At 40.8% G+C, this 21,295-nt stretch overlaps 1 protein-coding gene across 3 annotated transcripts in view; it reads left to right on the top strand.

Moving 5' to 3' along the window:
• CRYL1 (crystallin lambda 1) overlaps nucleotides 1–19,875 on the top strand; it is a 57,110-nt gene extending 37,235 nt beyond the window's left edge. The window contains exons 6-8 of one of the 3 annotated variants that reach the window (XM_051609402.1): nucleotides 2,265–2,370; nucleotides 15,657–15,763; nucleotides 17,755–19,875. In XM_051609402.1, the coding sequence (XP_051465362.1) occupies nucleotides 2,265–2,370; nucleotides 15,657–15,763; nucleotides 17,755–17,868 (327 nt within the window). In that variant the 3' untranslated portion in view covers nucleotides 17,869–19,875. Of the gene's footprint in view, nucleotides 1–73; nucleotides 2,023–2,264; nucleotides 2,371–9,463; nucleotides 9,506–15,656; nucleotides 15,764–17,754 lie in introns of those variants that run through there. The other 2 variants (XM_051609420.1, XM_051609411.1) reach the window with 2 other exon arrangements.
• Nucleotides 19,876–21,295: the final 1,420 nt, after the last annotated feature.

Here is a 21,295-nt window from a genome sequence, read left to right as displayed (position 1 = left end):
AATTTGAAAATTGATTTGCAACGATTCTGAAGTGTTTCGAGAGCCTGTTAACTCTTTAATATTATGTTTACAGTTTTTAACTGCTGCTGTGGTTCAAATGCTTGTCTGGAACTTGTGGTTAATCTTTTGTCTGCAAATCCATGTCAACCAGGAAAAAAACAAAAATCACTCATCAAGCACAGCTTTACCAGCTCGACTCATTGTTTGGATGAAACACTCCCAGCAGAAGAGAGCTTTTGTTGACTTTGCTGATGTTGTTCATAGAAGTTGTGTTGCCATGTCAGGGGAAAATACTTTCACAGAACGTATGGTGCTTGTGTTAGTTACACGGATGCTGGTCTGTAACCCAAATGCTGTCTGAGGTTTTTGTTTAGTCCTTTCTTTACACAGACCTTCCTGTCTGCCTCTAGATGAGTTTCTTTACCATACCTTTAAGTTGAAGGAAATAATGCTTCTTATCCCTGCCATATTTATGTGTAGCTAAATTGTTACTAGAGGTGTGAGTTCCATATATGGTGGGCAGATATTAATAATTTTGTTACTGTTTCTTTTTCAAGACAGAGTTCAAAAAGGCTCTGTTTAAGCCTGAGATTATGAAACTTGATGACTGTGGCCAGCTATAGAAATTGTTTGTCCTTGACTTACAGCTTTCATTTAAAGTAGCAGTAGATGATGTAGCTGATGAACATAGGAAGACACTGGATGCGATTCAGCTCACTTAAGATGGGATTTCTACAATGTAGACCTAGACATCCAAGCTCCTTACTCATGTTTCAGTCAGTGAGGAGAATTAGGCCCTTTTAGGACATAACTCATCTTCCCTATTCTAGATGCTGATTCCCTTTTTCTCCCTAGTGATTATAAAGAGAGTCAAGATGTCTAGCTCAGATGTCAAGGTTTAAAAATGTCAGGAGAGCTGTCCTGCGTTCCCGTAACTCTAGCAGATCACTGTGATATGAAGAAGCATTCAGACAGGGCCCTGCAAGAGGGAAATTGAACAGATAAAGACCTGCCTTTTGCCAAGCAAATGATACGGCCTACTGGTGTTCTGGAGCTCAAAGGGGCTTGTGGAGAAAGGGCCACTGCGTGGGGACAAGCACCTCAGGGTAGGGTGAGAAGGCAGATTAGAAACAATTCAGTGTCTCTTCCACCTTCTTAATGTTAAGGAAATGTTTGCATGTCTCTGGTAATAAGGAGGACAAGTTCTTGAAACCAAGCTTTATCTGATAGAATTGGTTAGAACAGGTCTTAATTAATTCCTGTTTTCTAGTAGGTGGAAAATAACCTCATATAATAAATATTTTCTTCTCAAGTAATCTGTTAAGTTAATGAACCATAACTCTTTCTTCCCTTTGGTTGTGGTTGGGTTTTTTTGCAAGCTTTCCTGTGCTTGTCCTAACCTGATGGGGGCGGTGGCTTTCTTGTAAGTGCTACCATGTGGGTGGAACAGCAGTTCTCAACTTCTTACGAGAAAAAAATGCTTCACTTTGCATGCTCTGTATCCTGCCAGCTCTGAGACATGAGGCTGGTGATGAACTCCAGAACCTGGGCAGGTTGAGGCTGGGTAGGTTGAACGTTCAGTGAGTTTTGTGGGAAGGAGTGGCAGCTGCATTGCTTACATGTTTGGTCTAAGCCTTTTTTGCAGGTGGCCTCAGGAGTAGTATCCACTGCTGCATCCCCATTCTGCCAGTTGTGTCTTGGCCCAAAAATCCAGAGCAAAGATAATTTGAAGGGAGGTGTGAGATTTAGCCAAAACTCCTGTATTTAAAAGGGCTGGTGTAGTACTTGGATTTGATATAAACTCTTGCTATAAAAGTGTAATGTCTGCTCGGTGTTCTCTGATTCTTAGTTCTTGAGAAAAAAAGTATATTGGTTACCTAAACAGCTCATTTTTGTTTTAGTACATGAATTATTGTAAGTAATAAGTATCAGGCAAACTAGTGTGTACAAATAATACATATTGTATTAAAAAGTATATTAATATATAAATTTAAAAATAAAATTCTGTCAAAATGTATCAAAGTGTGTTTGGATTGTGAAGTACAGCGACCTTAGAGATGTGTTTATACTGAACCATAGGAAGGCTTGCATAATAGATGGATATTTCTGCCAAGCAGTTATGTTTCTGTTTGCAACTTAACTGCTATTTCTAGCCTTAGTTGTTATTACTGATTTATTTTTTTAATTATATCCAGAAAGCAGGCAATTTTGCATTAAACCCAAACATTCACAAATCTTCCTTTGTGTTCACTTTTGCTGCTTAGGAAGGAGTAATATCTCCTACTGATCTAGACCTTGTGATGTCTGATGGATTAGGAATGCGATATGCATTTATTGGACCTTTGGAAACCATGCATCTTAATGCAGAAGGTAGGTAGTTTAAAATTATATCAATAAGAAAGGAAGGCTTACATTACACAAGACTCTAGAAATGTTATATCACAAACCAGGTTAGGATTGCTGCAGTGATGACTCATCTCTCTTTAATAATAAGAAAAGGAAAAGGTATCTAAAACTTGAGGTTGGATGGAAGGAAATGGATGTTGACTATCCCATAACAAGTGATCAAACGAAAGATGACAAATAATTGAAGCACTAGCTGTGTACTTCCTTGTTTTCAAGATTCATCCCAGTGCTTTGGAGACACTGCTCCACCATAGTTCAGGACTGTCAGAGTGTCAGGAAAAGAAAGTATTGGGAAAGTTCATCTGACAATCTGGTGTAAACAGAAACACATTTTCTGAGTGCTCCCCTTCCCTCCCCTCCCCTCCAGACTTTTGTAGCAAGGCTCTCTAAATATCAATGGAGTTGGATTGCTTTAAGCTGGCTTCAATTCTGAGTGAAGTAAAGTTGCTTCTGTCAGCAAAATGCTAAGCATACAAAGTTGACTTGACAAAGCAGTCAAGTAACAGTTCAACATCTGATTTGCATAATCAACACAGATTTTTAGATGTTTTTAGAATTGTATACTTGAATCCTAGCTAAATAAAAAGTGGATTGCATAAAATGAAATAAAAATTACAGATCAGAATCACCAAGGTTTGAGCAATGAATTTAATGATTTAATGAAACATGAGAACTTCAAGAAATGAATTTCAACTAAATAAATTTTTAGCTCTTTGTAATATTGTCTGCATCTTTATTCTGGTTTTGCACAGTCCCTGACATGATAGACCCCTGCTCCATTGCTGGATCTTTTAGGCACTGCTGCCATGGCTAATAATATGATGATAAAACAAAAAAAGAAACCAAGCTCATAAAATATCAATGAAAAAGTAGAAGTGTTACTTTGTGTCTACTTGTTGATTAGTTACTTGGCAGAAACTTAAGTCTCTAAAGGCTAAGCAATTTTGACATGAATGTGGAATTGTGGATCCTCCACTAGAGTCTTTCAGCTTCTCAGTTTGGTTGCATATCAATAAATTAAATGTCACTAAGTATTTTCTTTTGTGCATTGTTAGGTAAACAACATCCATTCTCTAAGTAGAGGCACCTTCCTAGAAGTTTCCCTCTTCTGCTCTATCAATATCTGGCAGTTTCCAGTCCTCTTCAGTGTTTTCAGACTTGCTCAATATAAACCATAGACATTCTTTACATAGAACAGAACAGATGCACATGGGACTAGCCTTAAAAACAGCAATCTACCTGAAATCTTGCAGGCTGAAGTTGTTCAGTCCTTTTCCCCCACCACTCCACTAAGCTGCCATGCCATGCCCTGCAGGAACTGTCCCTGCACAGGGTCTTCTGTGAGAGTAATTTGCCTCTACTAAAACATAAAACCAAAACAAAATGCTTCTTAATACCAAAGGAGTTTTTCGTCTGTTTTAGAGATCGAATCATACTTGTGAATCTTTTTTCTTAATCTATGTTCTAGACTCCTTAATACTAAAACAATGTTTGCTTGACATGAACAGAATCATGTAAGATGAGTTGGTTTTGATGCTCTTCCTGGAGTTCCCATTGGCATTTGATGTTCCATCATGATCCATCTTAGCTTCCTTCCTCCACTCAGGAAGTAGGCATTGTTGCAAAAACATTTATGAAATTTCCCATCTCAAACCAGTTTTAGGTAACATATGCAACTGGTAGGTTGCATATTCATGGCAGAGGTTATCCAGCTTCTAGACTTAGTGCTACCTTCAGTTAGGAATTTTAGTATTCCAGAGCAGAGAAGAAAAATTATTACATATAATCCAAGAGACTGATAAACCAGAAGAGTGGTCATATGATGGGCTTGCAAAATACAAAGCCAAAATATACGTGTAGAGTTATTTTAACATTATATAATATTCTCCATTTAAAATTACCCTAAAAGAACATAATTAGTACACTTGTGGACTGGGCCACTTGCACAGAAGCATCTTGTTGGCTTGTTCAGTAACTTGGGTTGTGAGAAGTATTTATTCACTCTTCAGTCTTGCAGATGCATTATCTCTGAGTCTAGAGCTGCTCCAGTTTATGTGCTGGCTGGCTGACTCGGGCTGTTGCTCTCATCAGAGACAGCTGCTGATGTCAGGACACATGACCAGTGCCAATTCCTCTTTGGTTGCCCATTATTGCTTCGCATCATGTGGAACAGTATGGACCCCATTTTGATTGCCCAAGACAGGCTGCTCTGATGTATTTTACTAATAGTGTCTATTTTTTGTCAGCGGAGGCAAATGGAGGTAGAAATAAGAAACCCCCTCTCTCCCATTTGTTAGCCTGTCTAGCAGCTTCACCATCTTCAGAGTAGCTGCCTTTCTTTACAGCCTTAAGATACTAAAAACCCATAATCTTAAACTCTGAACAGTGAGTGGTTAATCAGATGTTGGGGTTAATGTGTGTTAATCAGATGGTGGGGATGCTGGAAGCATGTGAGGAAAAAATGTGTTATTTGTGGGAGATCATGGGAGATGGTCTTTGGGTGTTGTGATATTTTTGCTTGGTTTTGAATAAAGAATATTGTTTCAGTTATTTTTTTTCTGAAATAGTGGGTTTTCTTTCTATGTGGGATATGTACATCAAGATCTTCCCATAAACTTGCTATGTGCTAATGCCAGGTTTCCCCCATGTTAGTTCTTCCATCCTTTCCTCCATTTTCATAAGTAGTCCTATCAAAAGCTATTATCCAGGCTACTTTAGATTACCAGTTAATCAATGCATGAATATTAGGAATGTTGAATGTATGGTAGTGAGCTGACAGCCTTGAACATGTAAGAAAATTAGAGTGTTGGTCACTAAAAGAAACAGAAGCAGCAGCAGCAACAGCTGTTTGAGAACTGAATTGCAACAACTAGGTAGGAAACCCACTGGGGGAAAAAAAGCACATCCAAATTGCATAACGTTATAATGTTTATTTTGGTTAATAAAATTAAAGTTGATTTCAGTTTCAATAAGCTCTGCCTTTTGAGTGTGTCAGCTTGTGATTTCACATGGCACCATCACAAGCTGTTAAGTCTTTCACAAGGAATATCAATAAATTGCACTGGAGTAATTTTACCCATTTGCTTATCATGGGTTTATGTTAGCAAACACAGTGTCTCTCCTGTACATGTACCTGGCTGGCTGTGAATATATGGAAGATTATCTACCTGAACTTGTGTGAAGCATTTGACACTGTCCTGCATGACATCTGTGTGTTTAGATTGGTCTTAACATGCTGGATATGAATTGGCTGGATGGTCATGCTCAAACAGTTGCAGTCAATGGCTTGATGTCCAAGTGGAGATCAGTGATGAGTGGAGTTCCCCAGGGGTTGGTACTGGGACCAGAACTGCATAACTTCTTTGTTGGTTACATGGACAGTAGGATTGAGTGCACCCTCAGCAAGTTTGCAGATGACACCAAGCTGTGTGATGCAGATGACACCAAGCTGTGTGATGCAGTCAACAGGCTGGAGGGAGGGGAGGCCATCTAGAGGGCTCTTGACAGGCTTAAGAGGTGGGCCTGTGCACACTACATGGAGTTTGACAAGTGCAAGGTCCTGCACATGGTTCAGGGCAAGTACAAGTACAGGCTGGGTGAAGAATGGATTGAGAACAGGACTTGAGGGTGTTGGTTGATGAAAAGCTCAACATAAGCCAGCAATGTGCATTTGCAGCCCAGAAAGCCAACTGTAGCCTGGGTGCACCAAAAGAAGTGTGACCAGCAGGTCTATGGAGGTGATTCTTCCCCTATGTTCTGCTCTCATGAGACCCTACCTGGAGTACTGTGTCCAGTTCTGGTGTTCCCAACATAAGGATGTGGAGCTGTTGGAATTAATCCAGAGGAGGGCCACAGAAGATCATCATGGTGCTGGAGCACTTCTCAATATGAAGACAGGCTGAGGGGGTTGGGGCTGTTCAGCCTGGAGAAGGCTCTGGGGAGACTTCATAGTGGCCTTCCAGTACCTGAAGGGGCTACAGTAAAGCTGGGGAGGGGCTTTTTACAAGGGCTTGTAGTGGTAGGATGAGGGGTAATGGTTTTAAACTGGAATAGTTTTAGATTAGATATTAGGAAGAAATTCTTTCCTGTAAGGGTAGTGAGACACTGGCACAGGTTGCCCAGAGAAGTTGTGGAAGCCCCCTCCCTGGAAGTGCTCAAGGTAAGGTTTGTTGGGGCTTGGAGCAACCTGGTCTAGTAGAAGGTGTCACTGCCTGTGCAGAGGGTTTGAACTAGATGATCTTTAAGGTCCCTTCCAACTCAAACTGTTCTATGGTTCTGTGATCTAGCCTTAGTAAGACTGTGTCTCCTGAATCTCTTTTTTCCTGAACTTTATGCCTTTGCAAAAAATAATCTATAAAACCAGAGGTTAGACTAACATACTGTATTTTACATGTTTGCAGCAGAAGTTCTTCATACACGTTTCATCATATGTCTTAGATCAGTTACTTTATTAGTGGGTTATTTAGTGAGCTGTAATTGGAATTGAATCTTGATCTGAAGTGCTGATATTACTAGAAGTGCTGGATAGAGGGTAATTAGAAGGATCTTTTTTACTATTTTGTCTCCTGAATTTATAAAAACACCATTCCAGAATCATATTCTACCTATCACTCACTGTGTTATTTGTACAGGTGTCTATGGGAGTTGTGTGGAAACTAGGGCTGATAATAACCCTATAATGTAAGTGAAAGTATCTGGTAAGATAGGAATCAGTCCTTCATGGTCAAAATTGTGTTTCTCTTACTGGAAGTGGGAATGCTTGCTTGTCTTAGAAGCATGTGCCAGATTAATTTGTTTTGGATAACAGGAGCAGAATGATTGTGCTGTATGAAAAGCACAAAACATAAAAATGAAAGAGTGGGAGAATCATAAGCCATAGTTAAAAGGAAGGAAATATTTTCTTGTCTGGCTAGGTAAAACACAGCCAGGCATGTTGTTTTACTCAAGACAGGCATTCTGGCTGGCTCAAAAACAGACACTATTTTCATGGCTGTGGCTGCTGCTTTAATGCTGCTATGTAGGGAGCAAACCAAGCTTCAACCCTATTCAGAGTTTCTGTACCACAAGCTAGTAAGTAGAAGATGTGAGAATCTCTCAGTTACGGTCGTAAAATCTAAGAAAAGGAAGATTGTCTCCACTTCTATCCAACCTATGTGTTATGTTTTATGAAAATACTTCAACTTAATTCAGGAGTGCTTGTAAGAAGATGCTACTGAGATGAGATATCACTGTGTTACAATCATGCAAAAACCTCTTTTATTAACTCACCAGTTATACGTGTTTACACACTTTCCATTCACTTCCCAATAGGCTGAAGAAAGCAGTTTATAGTCCTTCTAGAACTGCTGTTTGAAAAGTTTGTGTGCAGTAATCAAAGATGTGAATTTTTCAGCACGCTTGGCTGCTGTACACCAGTTTCTTTCTTTGGACTCTTAGGTGGTTACCTCTGCCTTCTGAAAGAAGCATGTGACTTTTCACAGGAATTCTTAATGCTTTATTGCTTTATCGCTCAGGTCATTATAGATGTGTCCTAAAAAACACATCTTGCTGTGTCCTTCTCCCTTGTGGTAACAAAATAATGTCTGTAGTCACCAAGTGGCTCAGACTGAGGATTTCACCCCAGATTTGAAAATGATCAAACAAAATAACAGCTTCATATTGACTCAGTTTAATTCCTTGATCCAGCTCACAGCAGTCCAACACAAGTGTTTGTGCATTGCTGTTCAGATTATAACAAAGGGACAGTAAGAATAAAGCTTTTTTTTGGTGCTACCACTGTCTTAGCGTAGTGGAAAGTATTCACACAGCTGCTGTGTAAGTGAATTCCATATGGGAATCTGTCAGCAAAGCAAAGAAGTCTGGACTTTTTTTTTCTCTGAACATAACCTAACCATGATTGATTGCTCCATGAAGTTTTGAAACTTCTGTTCTCAGCCATTCTGTTCAGTCTTACCAAGTGCAACTTCTTCTTAGGTTTTACCTGCTAAAATCAACCCCACCCCAGTCTTTTAAAATTGTTGATGCTATTACATCTTGACCATCACACCTACTCTTTTTGAGTCATTACAGTATCCTATGCTGCTTATCAGGTTCAAAGTCATCAAGTTAATACTCAGTATCGTGAGGCACCGTATCTCTTTGGCATGTGCCCTGTCCTTGCTGGTAACACTTGCTCGTGTCTTTTGTCTTTCACAAGTATCTCAGTGCCTTCCCTGTTTTGTCCCGTGTGTAGTGTCCTTACCAGACTGGTTTACCAAGTTTGCTTGCTTGCATCCTTCAGCCTTCATGACTTTTGTCTTTCTTATGAAGAGGAAGGAAAGACACTTAGCTTTCAAGAGCTAAGTTCCTTCATACTATAATGCATGAACATACTACATTTTATGCTGTCATGTTTCCCTTGGTTTTTTTCCTACTACTCCCATCACCTTTGTGTTTATGAACCTCACTTGTGAAGAGGGCTTCTCAAGGCAGTGAAGCATTTTATGCATGCTTCTAAGCTACATATCTGTCGTGAGTTCCTTTTCCTTCATCAGTGCTGTGTTAATCTTGATGTGACTAGAGGTGTTTTATTGATACCTGTGATACACCCCACCAGTGCAAGTCCTTCAGGTAAGGACCTGCAAACCTGTAGTGTAGTTATGTGAACAAATTATTGTGGGATAGTTCATTAGCCATTTTGGAAGTGGCCTGGACTCTTCATAGAAGCTAAGTAAGCAGCAGTTTATTCTTTCTTTGTTGGTGGTACAGAGCCTTGCATTTCCTAGACACAAACGGGCAGCTGAAGAGCCTTGAATTGGTGCCCTCATCTAGTTTGTGGTAACATGTTCCTGTAACTATACTGTACAATCAGAAATGCTGAGTGGGTTTGGAACTTTCAAGCAAGGTAGTGTATTCCTGTTTACATCTCATATAATCCTGTATCCACTACTTCCTTAGAATATTTTGTTACTCGTTCCTCTTCTACTTTTCCTTATAGTTGTAAACATGTGGTGGGAGGAAGATTCAGGGAACTTCTACCTTCCCTGGAGGCATTTCTGATTGTGTTCATGGTTCTCAGGTGCCTGCTGCAACATCAGCCCCTTCCCTCTACATTGATGAGGTGAGTGTGCAAGGAAGATGGAGGTTTAGACAGGGAGCCAACAAACTTCATAGACAAGAAGAAGCTATTGTTGTTCCTGTGCTGTGAGTTGATTCCCCTCTTCCTCAGTCCCAGGTGCATCTCACTTAATTCCTTTTTTTCCAATTGGAGATAATGGGAGAGTGTGGGAACAGCAGCTGGATGCACTGAGAGATCCTGATTGTTTTTAACAGCCCCATTTGCCATCTTCCTGTTTCTCCAGCTCCTAGGTGCTGCTCTGTCTTTGTCACACTGTTTACAGATGCTAATTCTTCCAGCTTAAGCTGTTCCCCGGGCAGTATCAGCCAGGATTAAAGTTAAAGGGCACTGGTCATGTTTGTTTTCCATCTTCTTGTCCCTGTGCTCCACTATAGTGCTCTTCTCATCCAGCTTTGCAATAGCCCTGACTTTTGAACCAAAGGACTCATAAGTATAAAGGCCTTGAGTCACATATTTGCCAATTTTGAGTTTGCAGTTGAAAAGCCAAGTCCACCCTCAGTTTGGCATGTAGTATACATGCCTGCATGTTGCCATTTCAGCTACAATGTTGAGATCAACTATATTAAATGCGCCTGCTCCTCCCTAGACCCATAACTTTTTTTTTTTGTACCTTTTCCTAGTTTGCTGACTTTGCGTAAGGCTTCTTTTCATTCATATATTGCATGCAGTGAGTGAGTTATGTTACCCAACCTGCATTTGGAATGTCTCTGTTGCGTTGGTGAGCTACACCCACCCAGAAATTGTTCTGATTCATTCAAGCTGTGGGTGAGCTGCCAGCAGGAGCTCAATTTCCAAGACTAGCTGGCTTAGTGAGCTTTGAAGGCCAGCTCCAGCTCAGGAGTTCACATGCACCATGCATCACATGGATCAGCCACATCCAAGCATTCAGCTTTCTCAAGATACTGATGTTATATCTCTTCAGTTGGAGACTCTTGTAGAAAGATTTCTTACACACAATCTTCTACCTTATTCAGACTGTACGAGAATCCAAATTACTCAGATCAATGGTATTATTTCACAAGCTTACAGTGTGGTTGAGAGGCTCCCCTTGTATCAAACCCAAGCTATTCAGCGCTGGTCCAAGTGTCATAGGCCTCTGTCAGCTTGATAAACACCAGCATAACTGGTAACTGATACTGCTCTGTTTGCTGTTCCTTTTGTTGCCAATTGCTCATGCAGATTTGCTTGAATTGCCATATTTTGACTGAATTGCTGGTTTTGATGTTGTGATTGTCCAGCTGGCAACCAGCAACTGTGAGTTAGCAAGGTTTACCTAAGTCCACATAGTTCTACACTCTTCAGCCTCAGTAATGTCTACTTTTACATCTGGGAACTTTCTATGGTGTTGCATCATGTGGGGGCAAACTTTTTTCTCAGACTCCTCACTGTTAGAAGAAGCAGCCCACATGAGAAGGGTGAAATTTAAATATTATCATCTTGTGGCTGGTGCATGAGTCTCAACTAGAGTTGTCTTGGGTTCCCAAGATTCCTCATGTGAATAGCATATCCCCATGGCTTGGCCTCAGGTGCCAAGGTCTCTGAGCTCAGCTGTTAAGATGTTACAGGCAAGCAGTCATGCTAATGAGAGTGTATGGTCAGTAAACCCTGATACCAGTGGTCCTTTCCAGAGTGTTTACAGAGGTGGGTGGTCTCTGCTTATTCCCTCAGCATACAGATAGAACTGTATCACAGCCATTCAACGTCCCACAGTAATTCTTCTCTTCCTGAGTCTCACTTCTTGCAAGTGGTGTTTTGAAGCCCACTACAATTCGAAGGTTTGTTGGTGTTTTTCAATCAAGAAAATTGAGCAACATACTAAATTTCCATATAATTAGAACACAGATATACCTGTATGACCAGCTGACTTCACTTTTTGTGTTGGAGAAGGCCAGATCATGCCAGAGTATGTTCTAGGAACACATATGCTCCATGGGTAGGTAATACAAGAAAAAGGGCTGACTAAGTGCTCATTGGCACACTTGTGGCACCAGTCATAGGTTCAAGCTACTTAACTGCTGTTTTTCTCAGAGCCTCCTTCATGATACTGGAGAATGTTTCTAGTATATTTTTTAAGAGAGTTAAATACTCTCAAATCTCTCCATATTTCTCTCATGCAATGGACAAGTTCTCCAGTTCTGTCCTTTCAGTTCTTTATCTGGTGGTCGTCATGACTTCACAGTTCTAAATTCTCAAAGAAAATTTAATAGTTCCTTGATTATCTGTCCTCTGAAAGCTGTTTTGTCTTTGGTCCAGAAACAAGAGTGTTCTCCATTCTCTTATGGACCTCGGAGGCCTTTTGGAAAACCTGTATTTCAGTGGTTTCAGGCATCTTGAGCCTGTAGTTTATGATTCAGAGTTGCCAGTAGTCAGGTTTTCATTCCTTCATCCACCTTTCAACCTCAGCCATTTAGGGCTAGACAGGTGTTACTTCTTTGGAACTGATTATCAGACACTATTGCATTCCAGGGAACTGTCTACAAATTGTTCAGGAAAGAGACTGCTTAATGGCTCTTGACCTGAGTTGCATTCTTTTCTTTGGTAGTCAGGCCACCCCACTTACATTTCCTGTATTTTGTGGTTGGATAAGACCATGATCAGTTCAGGTTCATGCTTCTTGGTCTGTACAATCTCCTGAGTCTTCATGAAAGATTTGGTGACTGTAACTACTTGCCCTTCTCTTCTGCAGCTTTCTCCTCTTAGCTTTGTTGATTAGCTAATAAAAAGAGAATAAAGGATGCAAATTCTTCAGTCTCTATGGTTCTCGGAAAAGTAAGATTGTCACAAGCTTTTAGTGGATATCCAGAACTTCCCTTCTCAGATCTAAGGTGTTTGTCAGGATAATAATATTCTTACTCATGTCAGCTTTCTTACTGCCAGACAAGTGTTGCTCATTTACTGTTGTGGTGCAGCTCATGACTTCTTCATTGATGTACAGTGGGAAAGGCTGCTTTATCCTTTCTTGATTATGTGGCAGTTAGTAGCACTAAAAAGTCTACTACATGTATGTGTCTAGCTAAATGACCGATTTCTCTTTTTGGTGCACTTTTCACAGTCATTATTTTGAGATTCCTACTGGAGCTGTTGGAAGCTGGAACTTTCCCCGATTCAGCCAGGGTCTGCTTGACTGCCATTTTAACCATTACTACCATTTAGCTGGTTCTCAGTTTCTCTGACCACATGCTTTATTAAGATATTCACAGCAGGGTCAGCTCTGAGGTCAGACAAGCTGCTCAGGGTTTCATCCAGTCTTGAAAATCCCCAGGGATGGAGACTGCACAAACTGTGGGCAACCTGTGCCAGTGCTTGAGTATCCAGTCTGAACCTCTCATTTCAGATTCTGTCTGTTGTCCTCCTGCCATGCAACTACTGTAAAGAGCCCAGCTCTGTCTGCTGAGTGACCTCCCTGTAGGCACGGGGGAGCTGCTCTTAGGTTGCCCCCCAAAATCCATTTCTGCTCACAGCTGAGCAAGCCCAGCTCCCCCAGCCTCTCCTCAGAGGACAGTTACTCCAGCCCCCACCACTTTGGTGGCCTCTAATGAAGTTTTTAATGTCTTTTTTGAATTGGAGGGCCCAAACTGAATGCAATATTCTGTATGCAGTCTAAGTAAAGGGAGCTAATTACTTCCTTCAGTCTAATGGCTGTGCTGTTAACACAGCCCAGGATGCTGTTGGTCCTCTTTGCCTCCAGGGCATGCTGTTGGCTCGTGTTCAGCTTGCTGCCTACCAAGATCAGGAATTCTTGAGGTTCACAAGCCTGTGTTGTTGCAAGGAGCACTTCCTTCTGAGGTGCAGGATCTTGCATTTGTCCATGTTCATTTTTTTAAGGTTTTCTATTGGCTCTTTCCTCCAGCCTGACCAAGGGCAGCCCTGCCCTCCAATGTATAAGCTGGTCTGGCCCCTTCACCCCCACCTCCCACCCTTGCCCAATTTGATATCATTCACAAACTTCATGAGCAACTGCTGTTAAGCAGTACAGATCTCAGGATAGATTGCTGCGGTACTCAGGCTCAGGGGTATCCAACCCATGTTTTGTCCATCTAGGTGTCAAAACATTCAGACTTTTAATGTCCTAACTTTGATACTGAATATCATAGGAGACAGTGTCAAATGCTATTCCAAAGTTGATGGAAATTATATTTACTACTTTACTATTTTCCACAAATTCAGTTATTTTATCACAGAAGGCAGTGAGGTCAGTCAGACATGATTTACATGCTGTACCCATTAGTGACTACATTCCAACTGTCACAGTCACTTTCTTCTTATTCCTGTGTCCAGGAATTTGTTTCAAGAGGACTTCCTTTTTTATTTTCTCAGGCATAGAAGTGAGATTAATTGACCTGTAGTACCCTGGCTTGTTCCTTTTACCTTTTCTGAAGATGGGTGCAATATTTGGCTTCAGTCATCTGGGGATCTCAAATTATGAGATTGATGCATCAACTGGAGTGATTTAAAAAATATGATAGCCTTGCAAGGGCATGGGCCATTTCTGTCATATCCTAGGCCAGTCTGTCTTGTCCGATGGTCTCAGGTGGGTCTGAAGTCTTGCATAGTCACTGACTAGATTGTCACCTACTGCAGATCATTCCTCTCCTCTTTGAACCCTGCCTCTAAGGACGGAGGCATAGAAGTCATTGAAGTCAATGAAGACTGAAGCTAAGAAAGCAATGAGTAACTCCACTTTACCTGTTTCTCCTGTCTCTAGATCACCCACCCATTCAGCAACAGGCCCACACTTTCCTTGTTCAGCCTTCTATTGCTAATGTAACAGCTGAAGCCCTTCTTGTTGCCCTTGACATCCTTGCAAGTCTCAACTGGAGCTCTGCTTTGGCTTTCCTGACACCATCGCTACGTGCCTGGGCAATGTTTTCAAATTTCCGCTTTACAACCTGTGCTTGATTCTACCTCCTGTATGCTGCTTTTTTGCAATGCAGCTCACTCAAGCCAATCTCTTCATACATCTACTTGTCCTCCTATCAGGATGGACTTGTATGATCTTGCCGTTGGCGGATGCTGTCCTTTACTGGCCTCTCCACTCACCGATCCTGACCCCCAGGCTCTCACCCAGCCAGCTGCCCATCTCATAGAACAGCTCCATATATCTGAGCTGCTTCCATACAGAGATAGCACACCCCCTCCTTGTCTTTCCTGTCTCTCCTGAAGTAGGTATCTGTCCACTGCAGCACTCCAGTTGTGCCAGCCATCCCACCACGCCTCAGTTGCTCCAACAGTGCTGTAGTTGTGTGACCACATGTGGAGCTCTCATTTCCACTGCTTGTTTCCCAGGCTGCACACATTTGTGTACATACACTAGAGGTGGACTCCTGCTTTTTTTTTTACTTTCTTGAGGTTTCTCTTATATCTGTTACTCTTCACTTTTTTCTTTCTACCCCTGTACACCCCATCCTCATTTGACTACAAGTTGCAATCTCATTTTTTTCAGTGTTCTTAATATAAAGCTTTTCCCACCAGATTGGTCAGGTTTTTTGCAGATGCCTTTTCCCCACTTTGTCAGGTGAATCTCATCTCCCCCCACCAGTGCTCAACCCTCAAAGAGGGCCTGGTGGTCATAAAAGCCAAATCCTTGTCTCCAGCCCCAGATGCAATACAAAGTCTTGATCTGGAAGATCTGTCTGTTCTTATTAAGCCTTTCTCCTCCACTGGAGGCTACCTGGGTCTCCATGTGTTTGACCCTTTCCCCCAAGCCATGTTACTCTTGTCACACTCCAGATCAATACATAAAAATAATAAGAGGAATGCTTGAACTGGTCAAACAGGGGGAGAGAACCAAACTTTTCCTGTGGACACTGGTCAGGGAAGCTTTCTGGTCTCAAGTAACAAAGCTTAAGTATATCCATCGTTACGTACTATACCCCTCGCATCTCATTGCCTGCTGTTATCTAACATTAATTGGTTTGGCAGTGAAGGAATGTCCTACATGATCTTTCCATGAAGCTTAATGGAAATGTGGTGGATAGAATTCATTTTACCGTAATGACAATTAGATGTCGTAGGCATAAGAGCACATCTGGTTTTTTGGACTGTGATTTAAAGCAGAGCTTAAGCACGGGCAGTCTTACTGAACTTAAGTAGGAATTTCTGTTGAAATGTAATTTTTCACTCTTATTTTTAGGTATTTCAAACTATTGTGAAAGATACCGTGAAGGTATGAGACTTGTTCTGAACACCTTTGGACCAGTTCCAGAATTTTCAGGTGAAATTAAGCAGAAAATCACTCAGGTAAATAAGCAGTTGATAAATGCAGTGACATTCAGAACAAATAACGTTAGTTTTAACATTTGTACTATTTCAGTTTACTGTTGGAGGTATCTGTAGTCTGTATTTCTTGGGTGATCATGTGCTTTGAATGAAAAGATGAGTCCAGAATGCACAAAGTCTCTCTTCAAAGCACTGTGATATACATCAAGGGAAAGTGATCTAGCGGCTGAGTAACATTGTTACTAGACAGAGCAATCGAACAGCTATAGGTCATTGACACTAAATCCTCCACACTATTGCTTACCACTTCTGTGTCCTCTACCATAATATGCACAGCTCCAAGCTTCCTTTCCTGCATGTCTTTTCTCCCTGTCTCTTCCTCCTTCCAGCATCAGCCCTGTAGCTTTTTACTTCTGAATGTTCTTTTTTTTGTTTTTGTATGCTTTACAAGTTAGAGCTCCAGCCTGCAGTGCTTGCAAATACACATTTAAATTAAGTATGTGAGCAGTCTGGTAAGGTTATTTGCATGTTTAAAGATAAGATATATTTAAGTCCTGTGCTAGATTGGGACCCAGGTTGTCCGTTAACATTTCTAAGCCCACAGTTTGTTTGTACTCACTGTATAAGCTGTTTCTATGATTATAGGAATTAACTGAAGTATTGTTATTTCTTAACTATGCCTTTTCATAGCTGCCTTTTTTAATGCTTCACTAAAGAACACATGTATATATTGAGTCATTCTTGATTAATTCCATATATGGAAGCTGCCTGGGATACACCATTTTTGTTCTTTTTGTTCCTATTTATACAATTCCAGCATCAACTATGTAAAAAAGGAAAAAGATTCTATTATGCTTAAATAAAGCATAGGCAGCTTATAATAACAATCAATAATTGTTGATTTATTAATGATTAGGAGCTTTTGATTAGTATGAAACAGTTTTCTTTCTTTATGGAGAGCTGGATTCCACCTCAGCATCTGTTTCTGTGTCTCTTTATTATCTTTGGTCTTCAATGCCAAAGATGGGTCTGCAAGAATCCTCTTAAGGGTAAAACATAATGCATTTCTTATCTCACTCCTTTGTCCCTCCACCTGATTTTTTTTCTGGAATGTCTGCAGTTTGCCAATCACTGGAGGAAGGTCCAGGTTTTACCCAGTTTCTCAACACTTGCATTTTGAACCTAAGACCCCAGATGCTATTTTGGCAAAGATCACCTTGTGATCTCTATTTGCAGTCTCAAACCACCTTTTATTCTTTGAAAGAAAATCTATTACAATATACTAGCTGGCCAGACCTTACTAGCTCTTGTTCTCAATTTGGTAATGCATTAAACTGGCACTTCTAAGACAACTTTGATTATACACTCAGAAATACTTTTTTTTTTTTTTTTCCTTTAAATGCCACTTTTGTGTGCTAACTTGTTCGGACTTCTACCTTTGTGTCATCAAATAGTGCTATGCTCTCTGTCCCCCATATTCCAATAAACAACAAAAATAATAATTCTGGGTTTGTTATGTGTCATTTTGATTATAACTGGCACTCCTAAGACAAAACATTTTTCACGAATGTGGTATCCCTCATTACATTTATTAGGAGCCAGAGAGAGATCACAGCTTTAAACATATACACACAGGAATTTGGTTTAAAGCACATTTTCAACCACATACATGGCCAGGTTGTTTCCTTCCCATTTAATAACAGGTTATTAACAAAGAGACTAGAGAGTGGCTGTGTGGGGCAAACCGAGAAAAAACATGATGCTTTGATGTTTCTGAAGGCACTTTCATTGTCACATTCGGGCCAACCTCCTCCAAGTGGGAGTACTTGTCCTCTCATACATGTTAGCTCACTTCCAGACACCCATGTAAGGAATTATTGGCCTATTTCTTGTGATAGAATAAATTATAGTTTGTTCAGATGGTTATTTGGTCTGATGCAGGAAAAGCAGGGCAACAATGCTGGTGAGAACTTGGAACGTGAGATTCAATCAACTTCAATTTTCTATTCCAGGCAATGTCTGAAAAAATTCCAGTTGTTCCAAAAATATTGGATGCCAGGAGAAAATGGAGAGATGAATGTCTTACTGGTCTTGCCAAACTGAAAAAACAAATGAAATCTGACTGAGGTGCACCTTGTTTAACAGGAGAGATCAAATGAAGAGCTTCATAAAAAGTGGAAGGCTTTGGTCATGCAGAAGAGGAGACTGAATGTGCAACCAACAATACGCACAAGTGTAGAGACCAATTAAACATTTGGTCCAAATTTATAATGATGTAATTAATTAATAACTGGAAACAGTCATTGAAAAGTTTAGTTGAAATTTATCAAATTATTATATATATATGCATTAAATGTGTAAGCATTAAGTAGCTTTAGCAGTATTAATACTGTGCAGTGCTGGAACACAGTTATGTTTAAATAATGCATTTTTCAGCTTGCTTAGGAATTCAGCGCTTGAACAATATTTGCTTATGCAGGGATCTGAAATAGGCAAACATCAGCTGTTTGTCTCTGGAGAAAATAAGCCCTCACCCACCAATCACTGTGACCGCGAGGTTAATTTGTAAAGCACTGACTGTAGATAGGAGAAGGTTGTGTTGAGCAAAGAGCACATTCACTGGCTGGTGACCTGAGACCTCAGCAGCAGAAAGGGTCAGCTCAACTTAGCTCTGTAACTGTTCAACAATGTGGGGGAAAGAATTACTCCTCCTTTCCCCTCCCTTTTGCACTTCTATACCTGTATAATGATCTAAATGTGAGTAAATAGAGCATAATTCCCAACCCCCCCCCCATCTTCTACTCCTGGTTCTGTAAGACTTGCCAGAGTGGTCTTTAAGACCATGCACTTGATAACCCCATGGCTTTGCCTCTAGTCCAGCTCAGATGTTTGATGCTGGCCATTGGCATTGCTGCATAAATATTTGCTCCATTTTAAGACTTGTCCATGACAAATAGGATATTTTTATGTAATAGCTTGTTTGGGCGACAGTGGTGTAGTGGATTGGTCTGGGCTGTCTCCCAGGCTACTCTGTGATTGAGTGACCTTGGGAAGCCAGTTCACCCCTCTGATACCATGTCTGAAGCAAGGAGTGCTTCTTTAGGGCTTAGGTAGCTGAAAGGACCTCAGTTACCTGCTATTTTGCTCCTCTGCAGAGGCAAAGATGCAGTGGCCTAGAGGTAGCATAAGGACAAAGCATGCACCTGGGAGTAGTAAAATCCTCAGTTGCTGCAGTGGCCTGTTTCAGTCCACAGCAGGCATAGTGCATATCAAATGAATGTATGTACCCTGTAATGTAGTTGGACTTTGAGCTTAGCTGGAACCTTGGGACATTATTGTTATGCAGATAGTCAGGATAACTGGAAACAGTGCATTGCATCCACACTGCTCGAGTTAAGCATTGTGCTAACTGGTCGCGTAGCTTCAGTCACAGCACAGCTACAGAAGTATCAATTTTGTTAATGCTCTGCTCAGGGCATTTCAAATCTTGTTTTTTACGGAGGGTGCAGCACACAAATAGGTTACTGAAACTTAATTAGTTGTCATTTTGAGCTGAACAGCAGAAATGTCTGCATGAACATACCAATACCAATTATTTCTGCTTAGGTCACAGTAAAAGTTAGACCTAAGAAAAATTGTATTATGACATAAGTGGTAAGCCAAGAACACATCTCTGGATGTGAAACATGGTATGGGGGGCATATTGCTGAGGTTGTCCTCTACTCTTTTATAGTCAGTGGAGAGAAAGGAAAATTGGTAAGCTCAATATATTTTATCCCAATATAGACCTAAAATTGTCAGGTTTATTCTGTTTTTATGGCCACAGCGACCTGCTCAATGTGCATTTAGACATTTGAAGTTGGGGAGGTCAATCCTCACTCCTGATGCCTTCTTGAGCAATCATTAATTATGGGGCTGATTTCCTCATTTCATGTGGTGAGGCCATAGGAGGTTCCAATTACTTTCAGGATTAGACCTGTTTTACTATGAGCATAGGACATTTTAATTGCTAATTACCTCACATTGCTTCTGTTTATTCTGAAATATGTTAAAACTTGATCATAGCATCAAATATTTGCCTCCATCTTTATTATTTGCTTATGAATAAAATATTTTAATGATGAAGTTATTAACTAATGTGCTCTAGTGTGATACTTTAGTAATAATTCCACATAATGTGCCTTTAGAAACCAGTGCTCTGGTAAAATAATTTGTGGAAGTCAATGGGAGTAAATGGACAAGAAATAATGTGCATTTCCCTATAGTTTGCATGTTGGCAGCCAGTTGCTCCAGACGTGGGGCCCTGACATGAGGGAATGGCTCCAGAGCACTTTTGTGTAGTGAGCATCTCCTCCCCAGAGTCTGGGGTACAGCAAAACTCACCTGGGAGCACCAGCTCCCACCCAGGTTCACAGCTACAAGTTGAAGGAGAGGTGCTTGACAAAAAATGTGGTTTAGCTGACATTTGCTTAGGCTTTGAAGCACGCAGAATTATTGGTAAGTGCAACAACAACTGGAAAGCATTAGGAAAAAGTACCTAAAGGAATCACAGAATTGTCATGGTTGGAACAGACCTCCAAGATAACCAAGTCCAACCGTCAACCCAGGAAAAAAAACCACCATGCCCACTAGAGGTTACACATCAGGATTGCTTTGCTATGGCATAGAGTTACAAGAAGGTCTTTGAGAACAGGTAACTGTGCCTCCCTTGCAGAGACTGACACAGAGGATGGGGGCCCTCCATGAGACGAGGAGCCTGGCAGATATGAGCCTAGCAATTACTGTGTCAGCAGGAAAAGCAAATGTTTTTTTTCTTTCAACAGCCTACCAGGCCCAAAGGGAGTGTTTCAGAAATTAATTTGGATCTAGAATAAACAAGTCTAAGTGAATCTGTTCGCTCTGGCTGCCTGCTCATCTGCTCCCATTCCCCAAAGCTCCAGTCACACTGGCAGGATAACCATCCACTTGCCTGCTTCCATTCTTTGTGTGTGTGTGTGCTATTGCAAATCAGTCAAGATGGGTGGAAAGACAAAAACTGACCCCAGCGGAAAACTCACATTTGGTGTGATAAGGCTTTGTGTCAAGCCAGCAGCCAAGGATTTCTCTCTGTTCTTTTCTGTGATTTCAGAAAGAGAAAGGAATTACTCTCTGCAACATGTTACTTGGAGTTAAGTGGCAGGGCAGCTTAGATCACAACGTTAGAGAGAGTTACCCGTTGACTGGCATTTCTTATAGTTCATTTTTTGCATAGAACTTTGCTTTCTCTTTTATTGTACAACTTTAATTTGGAAGAGTCATTTGACTGTTGAATACAAACTAATATTCGTATATGAATAATGATAAATACTTACTTTTATAATAAGGCATAACAGAGAGACAGGAGCTTAAATCTGGACTATTCATTTGAATGAGTACATTTAACCGTGCAAAAACAATATTCAAATGGCAAGAACCCTGCAGACAGGCTAGGAAAATTGGGGCTGTTCAGCCTAGAGAAGAGAAGGCTCCAGGGAGACCTTATAGCACCTTCCAGTACTTGAAAGGGGCTACAGG

The sequence above is a fragment of the Apus apus genome, chromosome 1 (assembly GCF_020740795.1).
Source record: "Apus apus isolate bApuApu2 chromosome 1, bApuApu2.pri.cur, whole genome shotgun sequence".
Classification (NCBI taxonomy): domain Eukaryota; kingdom Metazoa; phylum Chordata; class Aves; order Apodiformes; family Apodidae; genus Apus; species Apus apus.
The sequence above is the reverse complement of the archived record's forward strand: the minus strand, read 5'-3'. Positions and strand labels throughout refer to the sequence as shown.